A 22,047-nucleotide genomic window follows, 5' to 3' on the forward strand; every position below is an offset into this window, starting at 1 on the left:
TAGGAGCTTACAGATACCAGGTCATAAGGCATAAGTTACATCTCTTATCAACGTCTATTTTCACGTGTTGGAGTCAGATGGCTGCCAACATCTGCAAGACCCTTCCAGGGTCTTTCTTCTCTCTCTGTTCAGGTTTCCTTTCTTCCCAGGGCTTGCTTCTCTTTCCTATGTGTGCTTTCTTCCTGGGGCTCCAGCTTAAGGCTTCAGCATCAAATTCCAACATCAAAGTTCCTATATCAAAAACCCTCAACTCTACTTTGCCATGTCTTTTATCTTTGATTCTCCACCCACCAAGTGGTGGAGACTCAATGCCCTAATGACATGGTCCAATCAAAGCCCTAATTATAACTTAATCACACCCAGTTATAGACCAGATTACAAACATAATCCAATATCTATTTTTGGAATTTATAACCATATCAAACTGCTACAAATCTAAAAGTATTTGGTGAGGCTTTGAGAGGCATAATGAAACCTTTTTACAGTTGACACAAATCTCCGGCTCTAAGTCTTTAAATCTACTTTGTGTATAGACTGTTATTTCTGAATCCTCATTTGGCTACTAAGCAAAATAATTCAGTGTAAGAAAGTCCAAACTTAATAGTGTACTTACAGACAATCACTCAATTCTAAAACATACAGTTTGATGGGCAGTGATTCAAGCAAAAGAATTTTCGCTTTGGGCTTCACTCTGAAATTTGCCATTCATTTGTGTTCTGAAGTTAATAAATGTCTTTAAACCTTTGATGCATAAGCTTTTCTTCCAGAAAAAAAATGGACTAGATATTTATATGTACCATGTCTCTGGAATAAAAAACTCCTTGAATTAAAAGTAGATAATTATAATAGTCCCTCAAGTTTTCAAATATTTCACATTTGCATATAAATTATGGTATAGCTTCTACATATGATATGCTTTGAGTTATCAACAGAGGTAACTGGATTCTTACAAGCTGGAGACTTTTTTTTCAATAAACTGATTTTTAAATTAAATTAAAATCAAAATCATTCTTTTGGTTCACTTCCCAGATTAGAACAACTAACTGACAGACTTATTAATGATTTCAAATAGCAGGTGGTGATGCTTGAACAGTTTGACCAGTCTAAATACCTTGGAAGCTACATAATTTCTCTTTTCCCTCGGTTTCATGTATTAAAAGGGATAGCTTCTATAGTTCACACCTGTTTGAAACTCCATATATATTGTAAGATGAGAGAAGAAATCAAATTGTCTAACATCTCTTATTATCCAAGCTAACAGTAGAAGGGGAGAGAATACATGAGCTTAAAGGTGTAGAAAATAGCCACAAAGAACATGGAAAATATAACTCTGACTTTGGATTCGAATTTGCAAACACACCTAGAAAGTTGTCTTGTTGAAGTCAACTAAGGCTGCAAAGTTCCTGCAAAAGATTAGAGCAGCATTTGTTCACAGATTTCTACTTTAAAAGAAAGCAACATAGTAGTGAATTATGCTTTTTTTCAAAGCGGATCACAGTTACACTGCCACATGACCTTCAGTCTAGATATTACAACATTAATTAGAAGGACCCTAAGGTTTGGATGACTGGGGTTGAGGGAGATAAATTTGTTTTGGGGTTCTAATTCCAGCTAGACTGAAATTCTTCCTTTATATTAAAACTGGAATGTAAAGACTCTCATTTACCATCAAAATGGATATTGCTAAGGTAAAAAGACCTAAACTAATGATGAGTGTGTTGTCTATTATTTCAGATTTAACAGTTTGCATGTTTGTTGTATAAACTATTATGAAGGCTAATAGAGTGGAGCTATCATTTCTGATTATTAGGAATGGTCAAAAGGCAAAGTGTCTCTCATGAGACCACCTCAATAAGTCAAAACATTGAGTACATTTGGCAACAGTTCATTTTCTGATAAATTCCTCTGGCCCCTAGAGGATACAGTATCTTTCAACTTACCTTTGCTACACCCAATGTAGCACATATCCCGAACCACACAATAAAAAAATTTTGGAGCATTTATTTTTTTAATTGTATTTTTTTGAAGATACATAGATCACAAAAAACGTTCCATTAAAAAATATAAGAAGTTCCCACATGTCCCACACCCCAATCCACCCACTTGTCCCACATCAACAACCTCCTTCATCATTGCAGCACATCCATTGCAATTGGTGAATACATCTTGGCGCACTGCTGCACCACATGGATTACAGTTCACATTGTAGTTTACACTCTCCCCCAGTCCATTCAGTGGGTTATGGCAGGATATATAATGCCCAGCATCTGTCCCTGCAATATCACTTAGGACAACTCCAAGTCCAGAAAATGCCCCCACATCACATCTCTTCTTCCCTCTCCCTACCCTCAGCAACTACTGTGGCCACTTTCTCCAGATCAATGCTACAGTTTCTTCCATTACTGGTCACAATAGTTCTTTAGTAGAATAAAACTAAGTCCACTGTAATCCATATTTTATTCCTCCATCCTGTGGACCCTGGGATGGCGATGTCCACTCCAGCTCTATATCAGGAGGGTGCTTAGACTCACACGGTTGATGGATGCAATTCTCCTGTTTGGAGTTGTAGGCCCTCTCAGTTCCCTGGTGTGGTGGTTGACCATCTTCACCTCCCTGTTAGGTGACCCTTGCAAGACCAATGAACGGGAGAGTAGGAGCTGCAACTCTGCTGAAGTTCAGGGCCCAGCCAGCACATGGCCAGTCGAGAGATTCAAGTCTCCTGGGTATACACCATCCCCAGCAAAAACCACGTTTCTGACCTGCACACTTTAAGTGAAGTCAAGTGTTCACCATAAAACTTAAAATCCAACAATATCTTTCTGATTTTGTAACCTGCACACAAATATCCAGTCCCAAAAGATTTGCTTCAAAACAAATCTCAAGGGAATCACTGATAATCTCTTTAAATTACACTATGAAGAACGGTTTTGTATTTTCTGTACATGATTGAATGATTGCTTTATGGGGTTCCAACATGCACAGTTACAAAAGAGTCTGATTTCTCTGTCTTGAGCTTTAAAAGTCTATTTCACATCATAAACAAAAATTGAACTCTAAATGGATCCAGGACCTAAACATATTAGCTAAAACCATAACATATAGGAAGAAATCTTCATAATCTTGGATTTCACAGTTATTTCTTAGATATGACATAAAAAGCATGAGCAAAAAAGGAAAAATTAGATAAAATGGACTTCATCAAAATCTTTAAATTGTGCATAATTTTATCTAACATACCATATTAGGGACTGACTCCCACAATTCTTCCAAAGGGTTTCCATTACACCAAAGTGTTCTTTTAAATGCATTTTGTATTCTAGTTCAAATGATCTTAATTACTTTCTTTAGTAATTCTATGTAGCCTATTCTATATTGGACAATTTGTGCTTATTTTAATCAGCCAAGGGGTGCTGATGCAAAATACCAGAAATTGGTTGGTTTATATAAAGGGCATTTATTTGGGGTAGGAGCTTACAGATACTAGGCCATAAGCATAAGTTACTCCCCTCACCAAAGTCTATTTTCACTTGTTGGAGCAAGATGGTTTCCAATGTCTGCGAGGGTTCAGGTTTCCTGGGTTCCTCTGGGCTCAGTCCCTCTGTTTTCTCCACAAGGTCAGCTGTAGACTATGAGGCTCTCTAGATTTTGCCTCTTTCCACAATGTCAGCTGTAGACTACCAGGTGAATGGCTCTGTCTCTCTCCCTGGGGATTCTGCCATGTCTAAGGAGCCGTCTCTATTCCTCTGTGTTCTTGTCCTGGCTCTAGTCCTCTCTTCCCAGGCCTTGCTTTTCTTTCCTCTTCATGCTGACTTCCTGGAGCTCCAGCTTACAACTTCAGCATCAAACTCCAACATCAGAAACCCTCAACTCTGTCATTTTCCATGCCTTTTATCTATGAGTCCCCACCCACCGAGAGGTGGGGACTCAATGTCCTAATGACATGGCCCAATTAAAGCTCTAATCATACCTTAACCATGCCCAGGTACAAACCAGATTACAAACACAATCCAATATCTATTTTTGGAATTCATAACCATATCAAACAGCTACAGTGCTATCAATCCATAAGCTCCTAAAGAACAAAATTCTTAAGTGCTTGGTGTGCATCCTTTATATATAACCTCCATCCTCCAATATGTTACAACTGCTTAGAAATATAGAAATTCTTAATGTCTACCATTCAAGAAAGACCCTGGCATTAATTTTCTTGATGAATAATAATGAGTCCCTCTCTACTGGTAATTATTAATATAAATTTTAGAACAGACACTGAATATGAGACAATTAAAATTCCAAGTGGACCAGAAAAATATTTTTCTAAAAAAAAGAGTAGCTTTTCTACTTCAATGCAGATGAATAGCTGATATTATTCATAATGTCTTACATTGGAGAGCTGTTGGTGACCTGTCCTAAAAGAATTATCTGACCAAAGGGCCCAGTCTAAAAGAAATATTAGCAAACAACTGCTAACAGCATGGATGTTTCCATAAGGACAATTTTTTTATTTCAGAGACTGTCTTGCCAATAAAATGTAAATCATAATTTGGAAGTAATCCAATTATCCAGTACAGCAATGTAGCTGAAAAAAAAACAAAAGCATCTATGGGCCATCTTTCTTTTCATTTGTCCAGCCATTACTGAGACTAAAAAAAGAGAGTAAAGTTCTGAGCATGAGAGGAAAATGGTATTGAGTACCAAAGAGTGCCTCTAAACCAGCGAGGTAATTGGGCATGTTAGAGATTAAACCTACAGTGCCATTAACCAAAAGTGAGCAAGAAATTCAGCCTCTAAGCAGTGGGTTTAAAAAGCATATGGTTAACAATATGACATTATTCAAATTAGAACATCAGAGAATACATTTTCAAAACATCCTCGCTGAAAATAAACTTTGATTCTAGCAGTCTTCTCATATTGTTTCTTTTGCTTTATTTGCACATTATTAATAAGGTTTTCAATAGTCTCAAGATCTATTCTTATATAATTTTTTAATCAAAAAGAATTCTTTTCTTCATTGAGCTGACCTTGGACTCCTCAGTAAAGCACAGCTAATCAAAGACAAATAAATGATCATTTTCACAGTGAATAGCAGTAGTTGAACCCAATTCAGTTCCCAGAACCAGAAACATAATGGGCACTCAAAAATATTAATGAATGAATGGATTCTTCCTGACTGGTGGTAGTTTATTGCACACTTCAGGCAAGGTGAAAGGAGCTAAAACTGAAGAAATTAAAATCACACATATAGATACACCATATACCAGTACATTCCTGTGTTCGAATAATCAAACATTATTACCTGGTGTATTTCCACGAGGATGAAGACAATAAAAAAATATTCTATACGATCAAAACCAGGGGAGAAATAACAACATGAATTGCAAAACTGTACATCGAGCCTCAAAAATGCTAATTTGGGTCCAGGGGGAACTAATCAAGTTCTTTGTTGAAGTAAAGATAAAACTTTTTGACAGCAAAAGCTATTTTGATAAAATGAAATTTTCAATTACTCTGTGAACATCTGGTCCATGCTACCATTTCTGGAGCCTAGAAGCACACTGTTTTGCAATGCCACAAAATATTCTCCATTGAAAACTCCGCATTTTGCCAAGAGACTAATTGAAATGAGCATTTGGAAATTTAGTGAGGTGAGAGGTGAGTCAGGGGAATAGGTAAGAGAATAGAGAAAGGAATATTCAATCATGAATCATAATTTCATTAAAAGACTGGAGAAAGTGAAATTACACATTGTTGGTAGAGTGTGGAAAGTATAAACGTCTTAATATATCTTTGGTTGACACTAGAATATTCATAGTATACAGCCTCCAGAACATTTTCATGGCTAATTTGTAACAGCAGTTGCATTAAACACAGATCAAGTTTTTCAAAACTATATTTCATACAGCAAACATGTTAAATGATATTCAGGTGAAGAAATGAGTAAATAAACAAAGTTTAGTAAAATGTAGAGAACCTACACTTCCAGAAATAAAACAATCATAATTATATTGCATTTCGATGTGAAAACATAAATGTTAGTGCAAATTTCTGTGCATTGCTTCCATTTGGTATCAATTAGCATGGGATGGAAAAAAATTCAGTGTTATAGTGAACTCCAAATGGAGTGCATATTAGAGCAATTAGAGTCATCTTTTCAGTTCATGACTTTATAATCAATAATTAAAATCATAAGGTAAGAGGGACTGAGCGTTATTTGAAACAAATTAATGAGGCTTGGGACTAGTATGTACACTGTTACATATGATCCCCATAAACCCCAATTTTAAATCAGGATTGCATATTAAAATAAGCATAAATGGTATCCAAATCATCACAAATGGTCAGCAAAAAAGCAAGGAAGAACTAGAAGCCAATTAACTCCAGCACATCTCATAAGAGGGACAACCCTGACAGGAAGAGATTCAAGACCAGTAATACCACCAATCATGCAGCAAACTTTTGACCATATGACACCTTTTACCACTCTACTTGTCAATTACCTACCTCAGACACTGTAGAAATTGCATAAGACAAAATTTTTGTCCTCACCAGAAGGTGGTAATTTTTCCAAATAAGTCAAGCTTAGGGAGGGAAGGCATTGCTATTTCATTTTCCTACCAATTGAATTTGGCAATATATTAGACTTCATTTTTTAAGAAATTTTGGATCACAGGGGGTTTCAACTATGGCAAGGAAGAAGCACTGTTGTGGGTTGTCATTGATGGGGGATGCATGGGTGGGAGGGAGTTCTCCAGGGCAGGTATATAAGGTATGTAAATATGTTCATATATTCATTGGGTATTGTCATAGTAAGTAGAGTTACACACTACAACTGAGGGAGTGCTGAGTTCCCATCCGAGGGAGCTCTGCTGCATTCCCCAATGGAACAGCAACAATCCCCCAAGTACAAGGGCAAAGATCAGTGAAGAAGGATGATCCAATGACAGACCCTTGATACTGATGACTATGCTTAGGAACCTGTGTGCTTGAAATTTCAACTAGGCCTAGAGCTGCTTGGTGCCTAAGAGTTACCTCCTGAGAGCTTCCATGTTGCTCAAATGTGGTCACTCTCCAAGCCCAACTCAGCATGTATATGCATTACCTTTCCCCCAGCATGGGACATGATTTCTGGGGATGAGCCTCCCTGATGAAGGATTACTACCAATCACCAGCTGGTGATTGGACTCAAATGTTTCCTCTATACACATGCCTCTTCTATCACTTTTACTGAACCTGTGGTTGGTTCCAGGGTTGGTGTATGCTCAGAAGATTGACTCTTTGGATTATCCATGTGCCAGCTGAGCCCTGAGCTTCAGCAGAGCTTCAATACCTACTTTTCAGTTTGTTGGATTTACCCAGGTCAGCTAACAGGGAGGTGAAGATGGTCAAGCACCACACCAGGGAACTGAGAGAGTCTACAACTGCAACCAGGAGAATCACATCCATGAGCCATGTGGGATCTAAGCCCCTTCTCGATTTAGAGGTGGAGTGGACATCACCATCCCAGGGTCCATGGATGGAGGAATAAAATATGGATTAGAGTGAACTTACTGGTATTCTACAATAGAACTATTGTGACTCTAGCAGTGGAAGAAATTGTATCATTGACGTAGAGACAGTGGTCATGGGAGTTGCTGAGGGCAGGGAGAGGGTAGAAGAGGTGTTATATGGGGGCATTTTCAGGGCTTGGAGTTGTCCTGAATGATATTGCAGGGACAAATGCAGGACTTTATATATCCTCCCATAACCCACTGAATGGACTAAGGCAGAGCCTAAACTACAATGTAAACTATAATCCATGTGGTGCAGCAGTGCTCCAAAATACAGTCACCAAATGCAATGAATGTGCCACAATGATGAAAGAGGTTGTTGATGTGGGAGGAGTGGAGGTGGGGTGGGGAATGGGGTATATGGGAACCTCTCATATTTTTAATGTAGCATTTCGTGTGATCTATGTATCTTTAAAAAATAATTTTAAAAAAACTTGCTAAAAAAAAAATAAAAGACTTGAGTGTGACTTTCCATCTTAGCAGCAAATCCCATTAGGGATTAAATCAGGTAATGAAAACTGCCAAGTAACACATTGTTCTCAAGTCACTCTGAGAGCTATATAGAGATAAAATTCCAAAAAGTGGAAGATGACAGTGGAAGGCACAGAATAAAGAATTCCCTATCACCTTCTTTGGGTAGCCGTGACAATAAGGGCTTCAGTACTGGGGATAAACTGAGACATGTTAGTTCATGGGTACTGCATTTGATAAATAAATTTGTAATTCAGTCACCTGGCAACCAGGAAATTTGGCTCAGCCAGTTCACCAACTCATTTATCTGGTCTTAAAGGTGTGAGAGTGATACCAGGATTCATGATAATTCAAAAAGCAGAGATTCCTGATATTTTATCCTATTTCCATTTTTACCAAGCTCATGAATGTGTTTGGTTGGGGCAATCACAATGCAATCCATACTCCCCAGTGGCTAAACACCTGACTTTTGCCCTTTGAGATGGAAACTCTTTTGGTTATTTGACTTTCTTGATTAAATACAATGATTCTGCATCCCCATTCCTAGAAATAGTCTCAGAGAGGTTAGGGAAAATAGTTACTGAACATAAAGGGATTGGAATTTTACTCTGAGTGTCATAGAGCACCCTTGACATTTACACTGGGCATTTCTTTGCTATAATAAAATTATAAGAACAAATCCCAAAGAAACTTTTGGCAGTGTGAAGAAGCACAGAGCCCAGGAGCTTCTAAGAAAACAAGGAGTTTTAGCTTCTCCCCAAACATTGGCAATACCGTATCAGCTTATTGAGCAACCCATCCCTGCTCAAGGTAAAAATTAACAGATGCAATAAAAGTATCTTTATTTTGAAAATCCTGAAAATACCCATCAATTAGGTGTCCACATATGTACAAAGAAAGATACTAATATCTAAATTAGAAACATCACAAAAAGAGCTACAGACATGAAATCCAAAGTGGGTCAAACTCTCCAAAACAAAGGTGGAGGAGGTACACTCAATGGGTATATTTGGTCCAACCTTGAAGTGGTTCTGGGAGGACCAGAAGAAATATTATCAAAATCAGAAATGATCTGAGAAGTTCATTGTAACTCTCACTCTTTTCCAGAGGCATCTATCCAAACCTCAAGAGTTCAGCTCTGGAGCCCCCAGGATTTAAGGGTGCTTAGATTTGAGATGCCTGTCACAGTATCAATAAACCAGGAAACCTGAGACTACTTTTTCCTTTTGAAACCTTTGAGACTTTCAGTTTCAGGTCTGATTCAGAGCAGATTCCATTCCCCCCCCCACCACCACCATTCTAAAATAGTTGTCTTCTGAAGCCACAATACCATACTGCCCTGGAACAATTCTAATTAGAATGATAACAGAACAAGAATACATAAATGAATTCATCCAGTGCCTGCTTTTTAACCACTAGGCCTTAGGATAAAATGAGCTACATTTATTGTGGAATGCAGGTTTGAGATATAAAATATAAATTATTGGTATTCATAGAATTGTTTTGAGGTAGCAGTAAGAAATCTAAATGAACTGGTGACACAATCTGTATGGAAAGCCAAGAGGTGATCTGGAGCACAATTAACAGAATATCATTATGAAAAACTTCACACATAGTGAGATATAACAGGTAGAACCTAAGATATAATCAAGAACTGAATTTCCTTTGTATCTAAACTTTAATGATTCACCCAAGTTGCAAAGAACAAACCTAGTGAAAAAAATGAAGTTATATACATGCAAATGGAATACTGAGAAAGAAAATGTGATTATTGACAAAATGGAATAGCAAAAGTCAAACATTTGATATATATTTGAGATATATATCAGCATCTTATATGAAGGAGAGTCATGGTATATTGCCATACATTTGCTATGGAATATTCTCATTATTATCCATCCGATACATTATATGTAATACACCCCATTTGTAAGAAATATTCGTTCAGAAAAACTAGCTACAGTCCACTGATAATTATTCTCCTAGAGAACTGTGACAAAAAATTAAAACAGTTGTTTTTCCAGCCAGGCAAAAAGTGGGAATCAGTTATAATTATTTCTTTTCCTGGAGTCATTTCACTTCAAAACAGGGAAGTGAAGATGATCAAACACCACACCAGGGAATCAAGAGTGCCAAAAACTGCAAGCAGAGGAATTGCACCCATCAGCCATGTGGAATCTAAGCCCCCTCTTGATCTAGAGGTAGAGTGGACATCACCATCCCAGAGTCCACAGCACAGAGGAATAAAATATGGATTAGAATGGACTTACTGATATTCTACTATAAAACTATTGCGACTAGTAATAGAAGAAATTGTAGCACTGAGGAAGAGAAAGTGACCACAGTAGTTGCTGAGGGCAGGGAGAGGGAAGAAGAGATGTGATGTGGGGACATTTTGGGGACTTTGAGTTGTCCTAAATGATATTGCAGGGTCAGATTATGGACTTTATATATCCTGCCTTAACCTACTGAATGTACTGGGGGAGAGTGTGAACTACAGGTTAAACTATTATCTTTGTGGTGCAGCAGTGCTCCAGAATGTGTTCACTGAGTGCGATGAGTGTGCCACAATGATGGGGGAGGTTGTTGGTGTGGGAGGAGTGGGGTGAGGGGGTGGGGGCTATACAGGAAGCTCTTATGTTTTTAATATAATATTTTTTGTGATGTATATGACTTCAAAAAATACAATTTACAAAAATGATGGGGTGGGGGATGAGGAGCGGGGTATATGGGAACCTCTTATGTTTTTTATGTTTTTTTATGTTTTTTAATATAATGTTCTTTGTGATCTATTAACTTTAATCTAAAATGTGTAAAAAATAAAAATAAAGAGTATCTAACTAAAACACTTTCTTATATAAATGGAAAAAAAATGATTTGAAACACACAAGTAGTAAATGATACACATCAGTCTGTATGCTATGACATACCTAATGCCCTGTGAATTAAATTGCCTCAGTTGCAGTTACATAAATGTTTAATTCTTTCATCTTTAGTCCGAGTAAGGTTTCCCAGAAAATATTTTATCTCTGCAGATATCACCACTCACCAATTAGGGAAGGCGCCAGTGCAAAATTTTAGTGACCTCTATATATTATAGATTTTGACATTTGGGTTTGCTGGGGAAGGAATGGATTACACAATTTAATAGAATCTAAATGACTACTTTTTTTCCATTGAAAACATTTTGTTTTGTAGATCATGCATTTTTTTCCTGTGGATTCATTTACAAAACCAAAAGAAAAGCCGTTAATGATGTTTTCAGTGAAATGAAACAGCTGAAGACCAGCACATAATCACTATATTTTATTTTCTCATCTTTAAGTCTTTTAGCAGTGGGTTTCCAGCTGAGCTTGAGTCTAGCTTCTCTCAAGACAGAGCCAAGCATTCTGAAGCTTCACTGAACCTAAACATCAAGCTGAATTCATACTTCTTAATTGAAAAGGACAGACCGTTTGCATAGCATTTTTGCAACAATGAAACATTGAAAATGACATCATCTTTGCCCAAGTCAATCTGAACATTCTGCTTTAGCTGAACTCTGTTAATGTTTTTATATCCTGGTTTATGTCTAGCCAGTTTTAAATAACTCCTCCTACTAAAGCATATGGGACTGACTTCAGAAAAATTGACTCTTCTTCATACATGAAGATGCTACTTCTAGCATGTGCTTTGGAGTATTTTTCCCATTCACAGGAACCCTATTAAGACAACAATGTTCTCTTACCCTATTCCTTCCTATGACAAATGGCATAGATTTGTGTAGTAGTTAGAAGGATTTTGCATAACAGCCCCATAGACAAAATGAGAAGTTTTGGTGTTTTCTATCTCCAGTAAAGAATATTCAATCTGTGGTCAAAGAACAGAGTCTCTTCCCTGGGAAAAGCTAACCAGTCAGATATGGAAATAAAATTCACCCCTTTGGTCTCATTAGTGCTGTGTTCTATGCACTCAAATGATCGGTGGAATTCATGTACTAAAGCAAAAAGAGGCATTTATTCCTGGTGAGATGGCATCTGTTCATTTCCTATGTGTTCGGCATGGTTATTATTGAAGAGAATATATGCAATATGCATACACAGTTATCTTTTAAAATGTCTGAACAGTATACAATCATAAGGGATCTAACTCAGGGATGGTGAGGAAGAATATAGATGGGTGTCAGAACATTTCAAAAACCTGCAGATGCTGCTGAGGTGTGAGCACAGTGGACACATTGATAATACACTCCTAACAGTGCATATAAACATTCTGGGTTACTTGGCGTCTACTGTTGCAACTTCCATCTAAACAACTCTTACCATGGTCAGGCATCTGAGATCCCATGGAGGTCACACTGGTGTTCAGCACATCATTGACAGCAGTATCACAATACAAGTTCCGCTGGACATCATGCTCACTGTCAGTCTGGTCGCTCTCTTCATGCCCACTATCCTTCAGGCTGTTGCCCTCTAAATCCTTGAAGGTAGAGCTGCTGTGTTGAAGAAAGAATTATCATTTAAGACTGTGATAGATGTGACTTGAAAAATCTTTCAGAACCAGGATGATGTCAGGTCTGTAGAGGGGTCAACAGCTGCCATATTGCCCAACAGGATAAACATAGGAGAAAGAGAAATTTCTGTTTATAGATAATGGAACTCAACATTGCAGAGACATTCCCACTATTGGAATGCTGATGCAGGTATTACTTTCATTCCTTTATCCTCAATGCATTACTACAGTCAAGGTGAAAGAAGCTACAATCTGAAACAAAACCTCTAAAAAATGTCATAATTTCAGAATGTATTTTTTCTTTTCTTATACAATCAAAGGGAAATAATAATAGCTAATGCTTACTGAGGGAATACTATACATGAGGCACTGTTCTAAGTTCTTGACATGAATTCACTTTTCAGATCATCACAACACTAAAAGAGAAAGTTGATATTAATGTTGCCACTTACAGAAGAAAAAAACAGAGTATCTGGACATTAAACAACTTGTCCATGTCATATTTGGTAAAAATGTAGCAGATTTAGTAGCAAACCCAGGCAATCTAGCTCCCACAATGCTACTAATAGTTAAGTGCCACTAATCAACTGTGAAAAAGCAAAAGTAGCAGAAATTGAGGTAGTACAATTAAAATATAAAGGATATCATGATCAGAGAATCCAGGGAGGTTTTAAGTGAGAAAGGCAGAGGGACAGATTCAAAGAAAAAGAGAAACAGAAGCTGAGAAGAGGAGAGCCTTGTTGCATGGAAGGTAAAACAGAAGTGAGAGCCACAGAGTGAACAATATAGCATAAGTATGCTAAGAACATGGAAGCTATTCCCTCAAAAGTTTGTGGGTAAATGTTCCTTGCATTTATTAAATCAATCCACCATAAAATGCATGAAACATAATATCCAAATCCCCACAACATTTCTCAGGAAATAGAGAATAATACATAGGGTACATCCACAGAAGACCCACCTGCTATTCCAATATTTTGTATGTTCTGAAAGAATCTTTAACTGTGCTACACCATGGACCATAAATTAACATCTGAAATGCCTAGTGAATCCATTCCCTAGTCAGTGAGGAAAAAGCAAAGTCATACTCAAGTAAATGTATTGTTGTCTCAACAAGGTAGAGTGGCATGCTTGTGAATTAAGGCAAGCCCCAATAGATCTACTATACCTCTGAAAAGGGTGCCCTGTGGAGATGATGCTGCAAACTTGCTTGGTCTGCTAAACTTTGAACATACACAGGCCTGGCTCTCTGAGGCTTTGATAAAAATATTCAGGGCATATGATGGAGCGTAATGCAATGGTCACGACTGATACACTGTTACTCTCCACCCTTGGTCAAGAGCAATCACAGAAGATTTTAATGTATGAAAACCTAGATGTGGAATGTTTGCTTCCCTATCTATGAAAAGGAACAGATCAAGAGGGCAATAACTGGAAAGCCGTAATTATAGGAATATGAGGAGTAGGAAAGGGTGAAGCATATACCTGTTTGCTAATTATTTTCAGGAAGGATAACTGAGCATTAAAACTAAAATTCCTCAATGGTCTAACTCACTCAGCATCTCCAAATTATTCCATGCAGCTAACTCAGCCCCAAGGACTCACCAGGTTGCCATCCTATTAAAAAAAACCAATCACCCTATCAGTTATTTCATGGTCAAGACGGCCAATTGGAAATACATGCTTTAAAATGTTTCAAAATTTCTAGCTTTACGACACAGATTCTGGGACTTCCTATAAATACTATACCCATAGTTTGAATAGATTCAAAGTTTGATTTTGAAAAACAATTCAGCCCTACCCACAGGAGAAAGGAAATTACTTGCCTGAATGATGATATATTACAGGCTCCTATATTTTTGTAATAAATATTATTTTTTCAACCTGAATATCTGATGTCTGAAGCATATGGAACTTTGTTTAATACACAACACAAAATTGGCACTGTAAGCCAGAGAATTCAACCCTGAATTGCCTTCATTTCAGCAATTGCCAAAACACGCTTGAGACATATGATAGTGACGCATACAGTCTAAGGGCAATGCAATTAATTATCCCTTAAAGTAAGATGCCGTTATCTCAGCATAGTCACACTTTGGTCTGGATAATTACTTTTCGTGAATGGTTGTCCCTGGTTTTTATCCACTACTAGAGGCCAGTAATGCCTCCTAAAAAATGTCTCCAGACAGTGTCACATCTCCCTATTCTCCACCCCCACCAAAACCACAGCTCTAGGTAGGGTCTTTAAACTCTGTTCCTGTAATATTAGATTCCCAGACCGTGGAGGAAAGAACCCTGAACTTGGAATCATTAAACCAATTGCTAATTCCTAATCTGCCACTTCATCTATATGACCCTAGGCCTCATTTTCCTTGTATTACAAAATGCATTCATCAAAACCTCCTTCAAAAGGTCACTTTGAGGATTCAATGAGATACTGTACAGGAAGTACCAGGTACACATAGATTCTCAATAAATGGCTATTGTTTAATATTATATCATTACTCCATTAAGTAATACCTTCATTGAGTTACAATTAAATATTATAGCCATGATTTTTTTATGAGACAGATATAGGAAATGAATATTTAAAGAATGTGTCTGTATCTTCTGCAAACTATAGTCAGACATTGCCCATTATGTTAATTTCTCCTAAAATTCAGGAACAAGAAAAAATGCACTACTTCCATCAAATGTGCATCCTTCTTAAAATGAATAATGAGAATTATATGGTCTGATATATTTGCCTTGGCTTCTCAAAAGCTTCAAGGTAAATATAATGATTAATCGCAATGAGTTAACTCCCTGGACTCCAAGTACCTCTGTCTCACTTCTACATGGTTTTGGACTTGACTTTTTAATTTTATCATCCTTTTTGTATGCATTTGAATATTATAAACCACCTTACAGCTTTTGCTTTTGGGGTAGAAAGGATAGAAATGAAAAAACAGTGAAGGGTTGGCTACTAGTATCTAGGAGAATGATAATGTGAGCAGGAAAAGTTGTGTATTCTCAGAAGAAAAAGCAAGGAGTATGACATTCCCTGCCAGCCCCTGAGCTTGGAATAGTTAACTTGTTTAAAGATCAGTTTGCCCATCTGCGAAACTAAGTACCACTTACTCTGATCTTGTAAGGGCATTTACTGGCTTAATGAATGGATTTGTGTAAGGCAGTTTAGGACTCAGTGAACAAGATGCTACAAACTATAAAACAGCCTGGTAAATGACTACTCACCCAAAACAAATAACAGTTTATGCCAAGCGTAAAAATGCTGAGTCCACTTGCTTTATTACCTGTATGCGTCCTGGGAGAAGAAAGACTTGTAAACCAACTTCTGTGGGACAATAAATTAGGGTTACTTGTTTGCAATGCTATTGTAAATGCAAATATTTCTATTACTGCTCTGGTTACCAACAGAAGGACAGGATTGTTTGAAAATACCTGTAACATGGCTCTGCATACAATAGTTACTCAGAAAATGTTGGTGAATGAACATTACTTAAATTCTGACCCGTATTTACCCTTTAGAATATTAAAACTCTTCTCCAAAAAGCAAAAAATCTGAAAGGAAATGAGTCATATCTTTTTGGTAGGATATACCCAAGGAATGACATATGAGAATTAGAATGAGAAAGAAAAGAGAGTCAAATGACAGTTTTAACTATATTTAAGGAATGTAAGGAGGATCCCAGAGTGGTTCCTGAACCACCTGTATCACAATCATCTTGAAAATCTGTTAAAACTGGATATTCTCTGAGATAGAGCTAGAAACTCTGCATTTAACAAATCTCTAAGGTAATTCTAGTTCACAGTAAAGTTCAAAAAATTGCTGCCTTAAAGGGAAGTGTAGTACTGTTTTTTAAAAATATATTTTTATTTTTTTAAAGATACATAGATCACACAAAATGTTACATTAAAAAATGTAGGAGGTTCCCATATGCCCCACTTGCCACACACCCCACTTTTCCCACATCAACAACTTTTTTCATTAGTGTGGCACATTCATTGCAATCGATGAATACATTTTGGAGAACTGCTACACAGCGTGGATTATAGTTTACATTGTAGTTTACACTCTCTCCCAGTTCATTCAATGGGTTATGGCAGGATATACAATGTCCTGCATCTGTCCCTGCAATATCATTCAGGACAAGTCTAAGTCCCAAAAATGCCCCATGTCATACCTCCTTTTCCCTCCCCCTTCCTTGCTTTGTATATAGCAAGTCCTTGGTACATGTTTATTGAATGAAGAAATTAATGAACAAATGAAAGAAGTTGTTGAGAACCTCAGCATTTTTTTCTGTCAAAACCCAGTACTATTAAAGGTGTACATGTAAACATGTACCAAGGGCATGCTATTTACAAAGCACCACATCAGGTACACAAAATCCCAGGACAATTTGAGTGAAAAAGGAAACACTATGCGTAGTTTATGAGCCGAAGGCCCATTTTCGTTTCCACACTGCTTCAGAGCATTGTTCAATTCCTCTTTTATTTTCTTTGAGCTACAGCTTCATGCTCTGCAATTGCAGGGAGAAAATATCTGACAGTAGCACAGAAACCAGGGATAAGGAAAAAGAATGTTGCAGCAGGGCCAAAGTCTTACTGCTGGCTTTCCTTGCTCTGAGAAGATAGCAAGGAAACAAACATAGCAGAAAGGAAGCCCATTCAGTTAAAATTCCAGACTGTGCTGGCTTGCTAATCTGGAATTCTCACATAAACTTTGGGAACACCTGCAAATTGCAGGTGACATTCTGAAAAAATAAAAACTATGTAAATGTAACACTAGTTACAGAAGATTATGGGAAATGTGCAATATATCTTCCTTTTGTCTTCCATATCCATTGGCCACCCTTCTCAATCTTTGGAAATTTCTCAGAATGTTAAGTATAAAATGGCCATATGACCCAGCAATCCCACTTCTAGGTATATTGCCTGAAAGAATTGAAGGTAGGCACTCTAAAAGATATTGACATACTGATGTTCATATTGGCATTATTCACAATTACCAAAAGACCGAAACAACCCAAGTGTCCATCAAGAGAAGAGTGGTAAGAAAAAACGTAGTAAATACATATAATGTAATATTATTCAGCTGTAAAATAAATGAAGTTCTGATACACACAACAACAAGGATGAACCTTGAAGTCATCATGATGAGTGAAATAAGTCAGACACAAAAGGACAAATATTATATTATTTACTGATTATAAATAATTAGAATAAGCAAATTTATAGAGTCACAAACTAGAATACAGTTTATCAGGGGCCAGGGTGGGGTTAAAGAATGAATAATTAGTGCTTAATTAGTACAGAATTTCTGTTTGGTATGGTAGAAATGTTTTGGTAATCAATGGTGGTGATAGTCACCCAAGATTGTGAATTCAATGAATACCACGGAATAATATATTTGAATATGGCTAAAAAGGGGGAAATTTTAGGATATATATATGTTAGAAAAATAAAATTTTAAAAATTTAGGACTATGCGACAGAAACAGTAAACCCTAATGGACTATAGTTAATAGTATACTTGGACTATAGTTAATAGTATACTTATCATAACATTGTTTCATCAATCATAGCAAATGTACCACACTAATACAAAATGTCAATAATGGAGATATACGTGAACTCTGTATTTTTGCATAAGTTTTGTGTACACCTACAACTTCTCTATTAAAAAATTTTATATTAAAAACTATATTTTAATATAATCACAATTTTATTTTTTAAAATGTGAGATGTGATGTAAAGAAATATGATACAATGCCAACAGTGCTTTTCTTTGAGTGGTGGAATTACAAGTGATTTTTAATAATTATTTTTACTTTTATGAATCTTCCAAATTGTCTACAATAAGCAGATAGGAATGCATTTTAAAATCCAAAAAGGAATGGAGTTGGAGTTGTCCTAAATGATATTGCAGGGACAGATGCTGGACATTATATATCCTGCCATAACCCACTGAATGGACTGGGGAAGAGTATAAACTATAATGTGAACTATAATCCATGCGGTGCAGCAGTGCTCCAAGATGTATTCACCAAATGCAATGGATATGCCGCAAAGATGAAGGAGGTTGTTGATGTGGGAGGAGCGAGGGTGTGGGGTATTGGGTATGTGGGAACCTCATATTTTTTAATGCAACACTTTTGTGATCTATGCATCTTCAAAACAATAAACAAAAAAGAAATGATCTTTTTTTTTTTTAAAGATTTATTTTTATTTATTTAATTCCCCTCCCCTCCCCCGGTTGTCTGTTTTCTGTGTCTTTTTGCTGCGTCTTGTTTCTTTGTCTGCTTCTGTTGTCATCAGCGGCACAGGAAGTGTGGGCGGCGCCATTCCTCGGCAGGCTGCACTTTCTTTCGCGCTGGGCGGCTCTACTTACGGGGCGCACTCCTTGCACGTGGGGCTCCCCTTCGTGGGGGGACACCCTTGTGTGGCAGGGCACTCCTTGTGCGCATCAGCACTGCGCATGGGCCAGCTCCACACGGGTCAAGGAAGCCCGGGGTTTGAACCGTGGACCTCCCATGTGGTAAACGGACGCCCTAACCACTGGGCCAAAGTCCGTTTCCCAGAAATGATCTTTTTTAAAAAAAGGAATGAGTATTAAAAGTGATTAATTATTTGGCTTTTAGTATTAAATCTAGCAGTGTAGCAAAGTAGAAGAGTGGGTAAAAACGATTCAAACTTAGTTGTAGAAATAGACAACCAAACCAACGTACCTTTTGATTAAATGGGCTCGGCTGTTCACGTAGTTGGAGTCAAAAGAATAGTTTTCAGTCTGAAAGGGTGAAAATGAATAAAAAGGTTACACTGATGATTCACGAGAAGAGTCAAACTGTCCTCCGTAGGGGGACTTTATCTCCAGGGCAAGAACCAATGAAAAAATTGGAAACCAAGGCCATAGTAGGGAAACAGCCTGAGGAATGCCTCCCACCTCCCTGAGGCCCTAGGTACTCTGTGGAGGCAGCTTTTACCTGCAGGCCAACATGGAATTGACACAGCATTTCTTAGAATATGGCTGTCTACTGACTATGCAACCGCTTACAGAGAAAATACAACATGATCCACAATCTTTACAGTAACTAGTTGCTCTCCATTCCCCAGAGGACAAAATTTGACTGCAAGTTCAAAGGTATACTTATTAGTACTTCAATAATTAACATGTAAAATATTTATTCCAAAGATATGAAAATCCATGCAAGGTAATCTCCCACTGTGGATTTAACTCTGCACTTCCCTTTGTTTTAAGTCATTTTGCTCAGCAGTTTTTATGCAGGAACATCTTTGTTTTATCACAGATATAAAGGCACACAAGTATTATGCCTAAAATTGAGGTGAAGAGCAGTCCTCAAGAGGTGTCAAAGCCTTTCACTTGAAACATGGAGTTTACAAGTAAAACCCTGTATCAGCTTCTATCATTTAATCACCACAGTATAATTTGGTTAGAGTAGATTGCCCAAGCAAGGGCTTTACAAAAGCAAATGCAGAATACTTACCACATAAAAGGGATAGAAAAACAGCTTATGAGCACACAAAGTTTGGGGGAAGGAGGAGAGGGCAGTCTTAGAAGTGGTGGAACCCAGAAAAAAGTCAACATTGACAGAAATGAATATCTTATTAAAGTGGGTCCTACCCCCGACACTAAATTACCACACTTGTTGAACCTTTTGGAGAACTGAAAAATGCTCAACACAAATCCACTCTCCTTCCATTCTACCAGAACTTCCCACCATTCCCACCATTACTCAGGCAACTTGTAAAATAACCTCAACTGAGATTGCTTGGAAAGGCAAAACACAGCAGCCTAGCTAACATTCTAGCAAATTCCTTGTCTGGTTCACCATTTTTCCATTCTTTCAGAGAATTCCTTGTCAGACATTAATTTATGCTAGGTTCTCAGGAATCAAAGATGCAGTCATTGCTCTTAAGGAGCTCACAGTTGGTAAAGAAGCAAATGGGACATGTATTATCAAATCTGGTTACTGTATGGGCACCAAAAAGCCAGCATTCAGGGTACGGACCATAAGAGAGTGCATGGGAATAGAGGTAGTGAATAAGTATAAGAAAGGAAGAGAGGATTGGAAAGGAAACTAAATCACAACTTTGTCCTACTGATATGGGCTATGTGTGGGGGACAGTGCATTTCTTCATGAATAACCTGGGCTGTGTGTGTCAAACAATAAGAACTGCAGCCCCACCTTTCATAACCATGCCAACCACTCCAAACCCAGAAAGCCAATCAAGTGATATAGGCTCTATAGACTTTCCATATTCAGGGAGAATGCAAAGTAAGTATGTTAATTCAAGCTTACTGGGAATGTGGGGAATATGTGTTAATTCAAGCATTTCTAGTCCTCAAACAAAGAACCATTTGACTCCCAACTCCTACATCCTCTGTATAAAAGGAACTCAAAAATCCCATTTGGGGCTCAAAGTTTTGAACAAGAGCTCCCAAACCCAGTTGTTCGTAAATAAATTTTCCTTCCCAAAATTATTACTGATCCTGGCCTTCCATATGCAATTATTGAATCTCTCTGCTTCCACATCACTACACTTACTCAGGCATGGTCAAGCCCACCACCCATATACCTCTTGTTTGCAGATGGGCTATGTAATATCTACTTACACTGCTTTCATCTAGAAGGTAAAATCCCCTTTAATGTAAACCGCAACTAATTTTTGTTGTTGTGGGGAGAATTTAATTGGGCGAATAAAAATCAAAAGGGAAAATTCATTTCTTATTAGTTCATAAGAAAATGAATTCTGAAATTATTTCAAACATAATCACAAGAGGAAGAAGCAAACTTGAAATTGTGGTGGGAATATAATCTAAGTTTTTTTTCTGGTAGAAGCAATCAACAAGCATTTCTTGAAATATTTTGTTGTACCAACATAATATAGTTGGTTAAATACACCCTTCTAAGACATTCAGCACAATATCTAATTTAACAAGTGGAACCACCACCACTGAAAAACATGCTACCCTGTTAAAATGGGGAATTGGTTAAGCACTCAGTACAGTCCAATTATTAGTTTCACTGAGCACTCTTAGGCAAATTAATTAATCTCTGTGTGCCTCAGTTTCCTCTTTTGTAAAATAGGAATAACAGAATGTGAATCCAAAGGAGAATTTTAACTGCATTTATCATGACTCAGGTAGCAATCTTGAGCAATCTATACTTTTTATAGAACCGGGGTTTGACCTCATTCAGACAATAAAATAATAGTCCATGATCTGTCTCAGTCTCTAAACTTACTAAATAATTTTTTTCAAGAAAGTTAGTAGATCAACACACAGATAAAAATGGGGATATCTAGAGGATACTGGCTGTGCAGGAAAAGCACGAGCAACATTGCACGCTACTGTCATGTTAAAGAAGCCAGGTTTCAAGTAAAAAACTTTGAATAGTTTTGCATATGAGGGTATCCAACCTGCATGCACCGTGCATCACATATGGAGTTCTGTGGAAACCTGACCTGAAGGACTGGTGCCAGAATTACTTATTCATGCAAATAAGCAAAACCATGTA

At 37.4% G+C, this 22,047-nt stretch overlaps 1 protein-coding gene across 2 annotated transcripts in view; it reads right to left on the reverse strand.

The window, feature by feature from the left end:
* Positions 1-22,047, reverse strand: part of PCDH19 (protocadherin 19) — a 133,683-nt gene that overhangs the window by 40,144 nt on the left and 71,492 nt on the right. The window contains exons 3-4 of one of the 2 annotated variants that reach the window (XM_004465295.4): positions 19,237-19,295; positions 12,320-12,489 (exon numbers count right to left, since the gene is read on the reverse strand). In XM_004465295.4, the coding sequence (XP_004465352.1) occupies positions 12,320-12,489; positions 19,237-19,295 (229 nt within the window). Of the gene's footprint in view, positions 1-12,319; positions 12,493-19,236; positions 19,296-22,047 lie in introns of both variants that reach the window. The other variant, XM_004465294.4, reaches the window with a different exon arrangement.

The sequence above is a fragment of the Dasypus novemcinctus genome, chromosome X (assembly GCF_030445035.2).
Source record: "Dasypus novemcinctus isolate mDasNov1 chromosome X, mDasNov1.1.hap2, whole genome shotgun sequence".
Classification (NCBI taxonomy): domain Eukaryota; kingdom Metazoa; phylum Chordata; class Mammalia; order Cingulata; family Dasypodidae; genus Dasypus; species Dasypus novemcinctus.